The following is an 11443-nucleotide window of genomic DNA, read 5'->3' on the forward strand; positions in this document are numbered from 1 at the left end:
AAGGATTGTTGGCCTTTAGGAGTGTTTTCCAGTCCAGTCTGTTGGGGCACCATGCCCTGGCCCCAAAGTCTGCCTTCAACATTCCCTGGGGACCTTGCTGTTCCATTCCCTTGCTGTTCCACTGCACTCCCCCAGTGCTTTGTCTTGGTGTGGTGGGATCAGATTCCCACACTGTGTCTCTGGTGTTGTCCCCCGCAGGGCCATGGGTCAGTGAGGGGCATCATGTCTCATAGTGGGGCTAGCCCTGTGGTCCTCTCTTTGGACTGGCTGCTCTAATTGGGGTCATCATCCTCAAGGCCTGGTGGGCCAGGATGTGCTCCAGTCTCTCCTCTCTCTGCCCTCCCCCTCCCCCGTCATCTGCTCCTGTGTGCTCCGATTATATATGTCCCTCTCTGGGAGCTGCAGATTCAGTGCCGCACTTTGAAATAAATTCTTCTGGGGGGAGGGGCAGGCATCCACTTAGTATTTGGGACTGGTACCAGCCCCCCAGACCTAGCGAGCCATTTTTATGACCATCAAGAGAGAAGAGTTACCAGCAGAGCACACGAGATCGCTGCCTGAAGTGGTAGTAGCAGCAGAGGAGTCAGGCCAAGACACAGAAAAGGAGCGAAGTCTCTGGAAACATGAGGTGCGTGGCAGAGCAGATGGACTTCCTGGCTGACAGAGGCAGGACAGAAGCCAAGGAACTGCATGACTGAAAGACTGAGGGCAAATGAAAGAGTTGGCTGCTGACTGACAAGAGTGTGACTGTAGGTCAACACTAAGATTGTATGCTTAGTGTTTTCTGACCCTGCAATTGTGAGTATTGTCTTGAGTTCTTTGTGGCCATTGCAACAGATTATTGAACCCAGAAGAGTGCTATGGGAGACCAGGTGCCAGAATGGGATAAAACAATGATGGAGAGTAGAGGCATGTCTGACCTCTACCTTTTGGTCATCAGCCTTAAGCTGCTATAGAGTTGGATTCGCTTCCTGTGTGTAGCCAAAGGAGGTCAGATATGGGCCCCACGCCATTTCCTCTGTTTCTGTAAAGATTTATGCCTCAGCAACTCTATGGAGCAGTTCTACTGTGTCCTATAGGGTCACTACTGGCTCAGTGGCACTGGATTTGGGGTTTGACTTAAATTATACATGCATGTTAATTACATAACAAAAACGAGATCTTTTAAAATCTATCATAAAAGTCTATACACCAAGATCAAGCTAAGTGAGTAGTCAAACATAAAGAACACTTATAAAGTAATCTAAACTCAATCTCAGTCTGAAGTATTTCTTTTGGCACACTACCCTCCTGTATCAATCCATTAAACTGTTCATTATAAACTTACATGGCACTTTCTTAACATTGTTTGGAAATTCCATTACTTCATGTACTCACCAGTATACTGATTTGTGAGTAATGTAGCAAATCTTGGTCAGCAGAAGTTCCAGCAGGTACCCCCGGTGTGAGTCTCCCAGCATATGTAATTCATCCACAACCACTATTCCTAAAGAGATGTTCCAGATAATGCATTTTACAGAATTTCAGAGTTCGGAGAAGAGTTTTAAAAACTCAGTATTATACCTCATACAGTAAGTATCAATCATTATAATATGTTGATGCAAATCTCTAACCATAAAACGTAGATTCCACACAATGGGCAAATCTTTTCCAAGCAGTTTCAGATGTCATAAGGGCTATTATACAATGCATGTATTCTAGATAAAAATAAATTATTTGCTTATTCAGGGTTAACCACCCAGGAAAAACTCCTTGTTATTTAATCACATCTAAATTGACTCTTGCAGAAATATATAACAAGAATCAAAGACATTTATGTCACTTACTCTGTGTATTGATTTTTTCTTTTGGAAAACAAACAGGGAAGCCATTCTCATATTAGCAAGTTGCTCGGACATACAGACTCAGATCAAAAGAAATAAATTCTTTTTAGAGATTATTCTGTTGTTCTTTGATTACAAGAGGCTAGTGTATCCCCTTACTTCAAAGAATAAATATGATCATAACATCCTTCTTCACTATGTGAAGAACTGGCCTCGTCTATGCATTCAGAACCAAAAACAAAATTCACTGTCACTGAGTCAATTCCAGCTCATGGTAACGCTATCAGACAGACTAAAACTGTTCCTGTGGCTGTCTAAGACTATTAATTCTTTATGGAAGTAGGAAGCCGCATGTTTCTCCCAAAGAGCGCAGATAGTAGTTCTGAACTGCTGACCTTGTGTTTAGCAGTCCAGTGAGTAATATTACTCAGTAATTACTAAAAATTTGCACCAACTAATAGCTTCTTTAATTATATGTTTCATAACATTATCATTGCCAAGTGTACTGGTAGCTCATCCACAGATTCCCACCAGCAAAATCAAGATCTTTCAGACTATTTCCTTTTGACATATAATGCGCCTTTTCTTATCAGCAAGCTATTTACAAGTCATGATGAGTTATGTCAACCTTCATTTATTTATCCTAAAACCATTTGTTCTACCATGTGCTAGATGCTGTGCTGGCAGCATTGGATAGAACACTTAAGATCCAATCTCAAGCCACAGTAATAAGGGCATTTGAATACAAACTGATGCATGTGGTTGTTCTCTAGAAAGCATTTAATAGAGTCTGTGCATCATTGAACTTTGATCCTTAGCGCCATTCCAACCTTACCATGTTATTTTAAATTCAGGAACTAATGGACAACTGTTGCTGTTGTTGGTACAGCCATTTTATTTTTACTGATACCTCTATGTGGGGGGCCCCCATTTTGGTATGAAAAAATAAAGAAGATAGCAAACCTTCCTGGAATCCCAAGCTCAAATACAGTGCCAGTTTCTATTACTCTCCTGTTTCCCTGCTATGAGTAACTGACAGGTCCGGGCCTAACCTGGACATAATATCACTGGAGTATGACAATACATATACATATACTGATTGAGGAGCTGGCGCACCCAGGCCCTGCGTGCTTCCTTTTCTTCACTGTAAACTTTAAGCAGTGAAGGAACAATAAATCATTCAAGGACTCAAGCATATCCCCTATATGTATAAAGTACAAAAACAGAAAGGTAGTATAAGCAATAACAACAGTAGGACACAAAATTCATACTTCTAATAGGATCTTAACATTACAGAAGCTAATTCTTGCCTCCAAAAGTGTATCACAAACAACAGAAAAACACGTGGGATTTATAAAAACAATAGAAGCTCCACTCCATTCCATCAAAAACAGTAATAGAAGTATTTGCTTAGTTTCTTATTTGTCTTACCTAAAAGATCCATCTTATTTTCCCCTATGAGGCGATTGATGAGACCATTGGCTCTCTCAATTGTGCAGACAGCAACATCCAGGGAAGAGAAAGGCCCTGGTGGAGAGGTACTGCCCATATAACCATCTACTTTTACTCCTACTTCCTGAAACAAGCTCTGAATTGAGTAAAAGAAACAAAGCTTATAAAGATAATTTGAAATGTATGAATGCTAAGTCAGAGCACACATTAGCTCTATCCCACAACACAGACATAAATAATGGACATTTATCAGTTTACTGTCATTTACTCCTAGCCAAGACCTATAGGTTCGTCTGATATATATTTATACTAAAAATACACAGTTTAGAATTAACAAAACTCAGTAGAGATCTTCTGTTAACACAAAACAAATTAACAAAACCCTCCACTATCAAATCAGTTCCATCTCATAGCCACCACCCTAGATAGCAGTGGTTCTCAACCTTCCTCATGCCGGGACCTTTCATATAGTTCCTTATGTTGTGGTGAACCCCCCAACCATAAAGTTATTTTTGTTTCTATTTCATAACTGTTAATTTTGCTACTGTTATGAATTGGGCAACCTCTGTGAAAGGGTCGTTCGACCCCAAAGGGGTTGCGACCCCCAGGTTGAGAACCACTGCTCTATAGTGTTTCTGAGACTGTCAACCTTTAACAGGGATAGATCCATCTTTCTCCCTCAAAACAGCTGGTGGGTTTAAGCTGCTGACCTTGAGGGTAAAAATTAACTTAAACACTAACATTTTTTATCTAATAAATAAGCAAGAATCTAGCTATTTCTAAATGCCAATGTAATAACTTCAAGAAGCAAATTTATACTTCATGAAAATATTCTCTATTAAAGACCATATATATATTCTACATATATATATATATATATATATATATATATATGAAGAAAAGCTTTATAAAGTCAAATGCAGTGAGACTAAGGTGTTAACTTGTTTAGTTTACTTTTTATTAAAATGATCCTTTCACCATTTCGGTTTTTGGATCTAAGTTAAGAGGGTGTTACAATGTGGTACCAGTTTTGTTAGCTATTTATCCTCTGAAATAGCTGTTTAAAAGTCATTAAGCCTTTAGAGCTGTTCCTTCAATAACATTTTTCTGAGTGTGTATTGGGTTAACTCACTGTGCTATGGCTAATATTCGCATTTTCCAAATTTAAAAACAAGCTCCAGGAAAGTAGATGCCCAGGCTGACAGCATAGCAGCAAAATGGAGACTAGTACTCAGATTTCTGGAACTCTCAGTACTATGATCTCTTCATTCCAAAAGCACATTTTTCCACAACAGAAATCACAGCAGTAAATGTGTTCTATTTAATAAGACATGGTTTTGTGAAAATGCCTTAGATACCAACGAATTTAATTTAAATGCCACTGTTATTATTCACTTTGATAGAACGTGGGAACAGAGTACAGGCCTAGAGCTTGACCTACCCCTCAATGGATTCTTATCGTCATCCCCTAAGTGTTCCCACAGGGCCCTTGATGGAGATGAGATTAAGTAGTCTTCTTTCTCCATGCTTCAGTCTAGTGTTCTATTCAGTCAAAATGTTGATTCCTAATTTGCATGATTCTATTAATCAAAGTATTCTGTTTATTTCCTAAGAAAAAGTTTATAACTTATACCAATTTTTATCAATTACTCTGCCCTTCTATATGGGATAAAATAAAAGTTCCCTCCACAAATGGTAAACTTAAAGCTATGTTGAGATACAATAACGCTTTTTTACCCTTGCCTTACAATTCTATTTAAATGAAGGAAGACAAAGTTCCAATAATTGGACTTTCGTTATTTCAAGCTTGGTACAAAAACATTACCTGGAGATAGTATTTCTTCTCCTTAGCCACGGAGACAAAAGGCAAAATAAACAATGCTTTCTTCCTCATTTCCAAGACCCGTTTCAAAATAAGTAATTCAGCAACAAGAGTCTTCCCAGCACTTGTGGGTGCTAAAACATGATTATTTCAAAAGGTTATCACAGAAAGTAACATTTAGCATACTGCATTAAAAAATGTTTTAATCTATTATTTAGTAGCTCCAAAGCCTAACACTAAGCTAGAATTAAAGCCCCAACTAACATTTGAAACATTTGCTCTAGCTTCCTAAATAATCTCACACTGAAAATTTGATATATATATATATATATATATATATATAATGGAGTGCTAGTTTATACCTAAAGATCCTTTTCATTAGTACTGAATGGTTAAAATCCCTGCCCCAGAGACCACTGAGGAAAGAGGTGAAAATTTTTAATGTACTGTGATACAAGCGAAGATAAAGAATAGAGGAATTGTTAGGAGGCTCATGGAAAGGGGACAGAATTGACAGGGAGGGAAGAAGAGTGTATGAATGACAGCCACAAGAATCCAGATGTCCAAAGGCCTGAGGGAAACTTGGACATGCTCAAATGATTGTAAGTATATTAGTCAACTAAGAACATAAAATACAAGTCAGGGAGTAAAAATCAAAAGGGCCAGATGAAAGGTTTTATAATCTAACCATGTGTTAGTCTGGGTTGACTAGAGAAACAAATTCATAGACACTCATATATGTATGAGCTTTATATAAAGAGTAATTGTATATTAAGAAAACATCCCAGCCCAGTTCAGATCAAGTCCATACGTCCGATTACTAGTGCATGAATTCTTCTATAGACTCACGCAGCACATGCAATGATACCAAAAGCAGGAAGATCACAGGCCAGTGGGCGAAGTCTTGTGGAAGCATTTCAGTGCTGGCGTGGGTACCCACGTGGCTCCTCCAGCTGCAGGGCTCTGGCTCCATCAATGTAGCTCCATGTGGTTGTCAACAGGGATGTGAAGCAGAGATGTAGCTGTCCTCCAGGGAACTATTTATCTCTGTGCCTCCAAATGAGATCAAGTTGCGACCTGATTGACAGGCTAGACTCTACCCCTTCCTCAAGTTGACAGATTATGTAACTGCCACAAACCACATAAAGAATTTAGCCTTCATCCAGAGAGCATTAAAACCGATGCATTTCATGAGGAGGAATGACAAGATTGTACTTGTCCTTTATAAAAAAGAAAATGCTTTGAAAATGATGATGGCAGCATATGTGCAAATGTGCTTGACACAATGGATGAGTGACGGATTGTGATGAGATGTAAGTGCCCCCAGTAACAGTATTTAATTAAAAAAATGTATATCTTAAAATAACAAAATCACTGGCTGCAGGAGCAGGGAAGGAGTAGAAGAAAATGATAAAATAGTTGCTAGGCTCTTCCGTAATTACTAGGAGATGACAGCGAACTGAACCAAAGTAACGGGCCTGAAAACAGACGGAAGTGTCATGATCGAAGGAGAGGTGAGGTTTCTAAAGAGCTCAGCACAGCCATTCCACTAGGTCTTCAGGCTCCCCAAACATACACAGATGCTCGCAGCACCATAAATAATATTTCATGACACTGTTATTAAAGAAGAAGAAAGAAAAATGGTTTTCCCAACAAAGGAAAAGACTTTGTGGAGGATGGCAAGAGCAGCGGCGGGAAGGAGAGGGCAGAGCGATGCAAAGTGGGCAGGGAAACGCTCCAGATTCTTTATCCATCAGACCTAAACACTAGTCTGAGTGGTTATGAAAAAAAACAAAGTAAAATTGAAGCTGATTTTTAAATTCTTTTGTGACACACAAGCTAGGTTTTAAAAAAAAGGACACTTATTTTATGATTTCATTTATTTATATAACTTCCTTATTCTCAGAATAGGCAAAGAGCATCTTACCCAACAGTAAGATTCTGAACTCAGTGTACCAAGCACAAGTTAAAAATTGTGGATGTCTAAGTTTCTGCTGAAAGTCTCTATCAATCCTCTATAAAGTAAATTACATATGGTTTGTGGATACGACCCTGTATTAACAGGACACTTTATTATATACAAAGCATAATGTTCAGACGCTGAAAAGCAACTGAAATTGAGTGGTGGACTCATATCTCCCATCACACAATCACTCTGTTACAGCTTGAATTCTGTTCCCCAAAGTATGTAATCCTAACCCATATTCAAACCCACTCCAAGTCAATTCCCATTTAAATTCTCTACATTGGGTTTCCAACACAGCTGGTAGGTCTGAACCACCTACCTTACAGTTACCAGTCCAGTGCTTACCCAATAGAGTCGCCAAGACTTGTTCCCAACCCCTATGTTGTTGTTAGGTGACACAAAGTCAGTTCCAATCCCATAGCAACCTATGTACAATAGAAGGAAACACCACCCGGTCCTATGACAGCCCCACATGGTTATGTTTGAGCTCATTGATGCAGCCATTGTGTCCATCCATCGCATCAAGGGCCTTCTTCTTTTTCACTCCCCCTCTACTTTACCCAGCATGATGGGTGTCTTTCTCCAGAGATTGGTCTCTCCTGACAACAAGTCCAAAGTATTAAGATATAGTCACGTCATTCTTGCTTTTAAGGAGCAATCTGACTGTACTTCCAAGACAGATTTCTTTGGTATTTTGAGTCCATAACACTATCCATATTCTTCACCAGCACCATAATTCAAATGCATCAATTCTTCTTTCATCTTCCTTATTCAATGTCCAACTTTCACATGCGTCTGAGGCAACTGAAAATACCATGAGGTCATAAGGTCATGTGGACCTTAGTCCTCAAAGTAACATTTTTGTTTTTCAATACTTTAAAGAGATCTTGAGCAGCAGATTTATCCAATGCACTGTGTCTTTTGGTCTCCTGACTGCTGCTTCCATGAACATTGATTGTAGATCCAAGAAAGATGAAAATCTTGACAAGTTCAATCTTGTCTCCGTTTATCATGCTGTTATAATCCCATTCCGAAATAAAATAATATCTGTAGTTATAATCCCATTTGGAATGAGCTGTCATTGTTATGCTAATGAGGTAATAATATTAGTGTGGGGGTGTGTTTTCAGTCCTTTTTTTAAAAAATAAAAAAACATTATACAGCAGATAGATGCCAAGGCCCATGATAGCTTGATGGATTAAAAAACAGAAGTTGAAAAGAGACAAAGACATTCTCCCTGTGCTGAGAGTGTGCTCATGAACTGGTGCCCCGAATTTATACTTCTAGCCTCCTAAGCGTCAAGGAAATGCATTCCTGTTCACTCATGGCAGCTACTTATAGTATTTCTTCCAAGCCGCACAAGATAACGGAAACATTCTGAAACATGTATTTCTTGAGCAGAATGGCAAAATGGATTGCCCATTTCTTGTGTTTTTTTGGTTCCCCAACCCCGTGCTAGTCATATTAATGGACTTTGTATAAGTTAAACATACATATAAATATTTTCAAATACATTTTCAAACTTTTATAAAGTATGGACTCATAAACCTTTAAAAAATTCACCATGTTCTCAATACTACCTTTTATATTAAAAATGTCCTAAATAGTGAAATAGTGAAGTGCACAAATATGAATACCTGAATAGACTAAATTCTTCCCTTCCAGGACCTGTCCAAGCAAAAGACACTCTGCTTGCCATTCAAACATCTTTTTTACACCAAAACTGTGGTATTTCTCCAGCACTGTTTGAGGAAGTCCCCAATTTGCTAATAGCAGCTTGTCTATCTGGTCCTCAGGAAGTGTCTGTTCGCATGACCCTTTCAGGAAAAAAAGAAAACAGTAATTAATTGTTTGTATAAGTCAAACAGAACTGTATTGGGTTTGCTCTGTTGGAATGAGGCTATTTAAAGCACATCCTGAATTTGAAGAGCTATGAGAAACTGACCATGGACAGAAAAGTGATAGGAACAGTTTGATTATTGTTGTTAAGTGCCCTTAATTGGGTCCGACTCTTGGTGTTCCCGGGAACAGCAGATCAACACCAATGGCTGGTTCTGCACCACAGGCGAAGCAAGTGTGCATATGTGTGCCTTCCAATCTAAGGGGCTCAAGTTCAAGCATAGTATGGACAGTAGTGTATAGACAATTTTTAAATTCCAATCAGCTCCAAACTCACGGCCAAAAAATCGATTTGAACTCAAAGCGACCCTTTAGAACTCAGTAGACCTGCCCCTTTCAGTTTCCCAGACTGTGATTTTATACTGGAGTAGAGACCCATTACACCAGAACTGCTAATTGTTTAACTAAACATAACAAACGCAGTTTCTTAGACACCCCAAACAACCCAATTATTGGAGTGTTAAAATAATCAGGGGCAAAAGAAAATGAACTGCAAACCTTGCAGAGTTAAATCAGGCTAGTGTCCATGGAATTTTTAATACTGTGCTGACACACAGCCCAAAGGGAATGAATGGGGCCAACAATTCTAGGAAAGCATTAGTGGAAAGACATCGAATGGAAGGAAGCATCACAAATGCCTTCCTTTGGCCTACACGCAGCTAATAATGCCAGGCTCCAAACTCCAAAATCCGGAACAAGGAAGTATCCCTGGGAAGGACTAGAGACCACAATGAGAACGTCTGGAACGTGCCCATGTTGTTCCTGTGATAGTCGAAAGCCTCTGACACCATTCTCACGGCACCACTGGCGGTCACTGAGCAAGAGCAGAAAGCTGGTCTGCGTCCAGAGAGTGATCCGCTGCTCCAGGCCAGTCACGGAGAGGGAGCGTGGAAGCAAACAGACCGTGCCGACAGCAAACTCCACGCAACGACAAGTCCTCCGGGCACCTCCAGTCAAGCGGCCCAGGGGAGCTGTCCACCGCCCCCCGCTGCCCCCAGGTGCCGGGAGTACCTGCCGCCGCAGCCCACCGGCGGCCGGGGCCCAAGCCCAGCGGCGGGCTCAGTACGGAACCTGCGGGGAGCTGGGCGCCGTCGCCGCCATCGCCGCCGCTTCGCGAGAAGGAGTCTGAGCCGGATGCTGAACGCCGCCGTTTCCCCCTCCGGCGAGGAAGGTTCATCGTGAACCCTTCCCGGCGGTTTAGAACCGACCACAGGCCCAGCGCCCGCCCGGTCCGGAGAAACCGGGTCTCATGGCCGCCACCTTCCCGCCGCCGTTTTCAAACTCGGGCCTCGCTGCCGCCCCGAAACCATAGAGAGAAGGCTGCGGCTAGAGAGTCGCGGACGGCGGCGCGCCCTCCCGTTAGAGTTCGGGTTAGGGTAGGTGGTTTGGCGAACCATAGAGAACAGGCTGCGGCTAGAGAGTCGCGGACGGCGGCGCGCCCTCTCGTTAGAGTTCGGGTTAGGGTAGGTGGTTTGCCCTGGGGCTGGATTAGTGCCCTGGAGGTGCGTGTGTAATCCGTCTCTAGAGTCAGATGGCCTCGACTTTCTTTCGGCCTGTCCATTTCTGATCTCATAGCAAGGTTATTGATAGGTAGTTTCTCTCTCTGCCTGTTTTCTGGAACCGTATGGTTTAAATTTGGAGATTTGGTTAGAACTCTCGTTAAACAGCCTGTTTCTGTTGTAAGCAGGTTGTTGAATAAACAAAATGAGCAGAGACTGAGTACAGCTTTAAAAGGTTTATTGAGTTCAAACCCAGAGTCAGCGCTGAGGGACCACACCAGATTCTGCCGAGTGTTCGACCTGGAACAAGCTTTTATAGGCATAACACACAGGTGTCTTTTTTTTTTTTTTTAAGGCAGAACGTTGCCTTATCTTTAGCTTGCAGTTTTTCCAAAAAGCTGCTGTGGTTTTTCTAAAAAGCTGCAGAGTACAGAAACGGAATATTTTGCAATTAGGCTGACATTTGTGCAAACTTGGGCACATCCTGTCGTCTACTGTTCTTATTTCAAATCAGACTCAATTTAAACTTCCTTATCACAAGTTCAAATAGTTTAATTGGCACATAATTCACATATCATACAATTCAATAGTTCAAAAACATCTAGAAGGGTTGTACTGTCTTCACCACAATCAATTTTAGAACATTTTCTTCATTCTTGCATCATCGTTACTAGCTTCCCATTTTTCCCTAACCTTCCCTGAGGATAACCACTAATCCAATTACTCTATAAATTTACCTATTCTACAGATAAACCCCTCAAGACCAACAATGAGAGTACGGATACAAGGAGGGGAAGGGGAAGGTGGGGGGGGGGGCGGAGAAAGGGGAACTGATCACAATATTCTACATATAGCCCCCTCCCTGGGGAACGGACAACAGAAAAATGGGTGAAGGGAGTTATTTTATCAGTGTGAGACATGAAAAAATAATAACAGTTTATAAATTATCAAGGGCTTGTAAGGGAGGGAGGGGGGAAATGAG

General features: G+C 41.0%; 1 protein-coding gene across 1 annotated transcript in view; it reads right to left on the minus strand.

Annotated features, from left to right (window-relative positions):
* The window catches only part of POLQ (DNA polymerase theta), a 105847-nt gene extending 95708 nt beyond the window's left edge, over positions 1 to 10139 (minus strand). The window contains exons 1-5 of the mRNA XM_004709788.2: positions 9974 to 10139; positions 8701 to 8880; positions 5101 to 5231; positions 3255 to 3411; positions 1378 to 1486 (exon numbers count right to left, since the gene is read on the minus strand). Of these exons, the coding sequence (XP_004709845.1) occupies positions 1378 to 1486; positions 3255 to 3411; positions 5101 to 5231; positions 8701 to 8880; positions 9974 to 10139 (743 nt within the window). The remainder of the gene's footprint in view (positions 1 to 1377; positions 1487 to 3254; positions 3412 to 5100; positions 5232 to 8700; positions 8881 to 9973) is intronic.
* Positions 10140 to 11443: the final 1304 nt, after the last annotated feature.

Source organism: Echinops telfairi, unplaced genomic scaffold (assembly GCF_000313985.2).
Source record: "Echinops telfairi isolate 266 unplaced genomic scaffold, ASM31398v2 ScPeMD7_3509;HRSCAF=4178, whole genome shotgun sequence".
Lineage (NCBI taxonomy): Eukaryota > Metazoa > Chordata > Mammalia > Afrosoricida > Tenrecidae > Echinops > Echinops telfairi.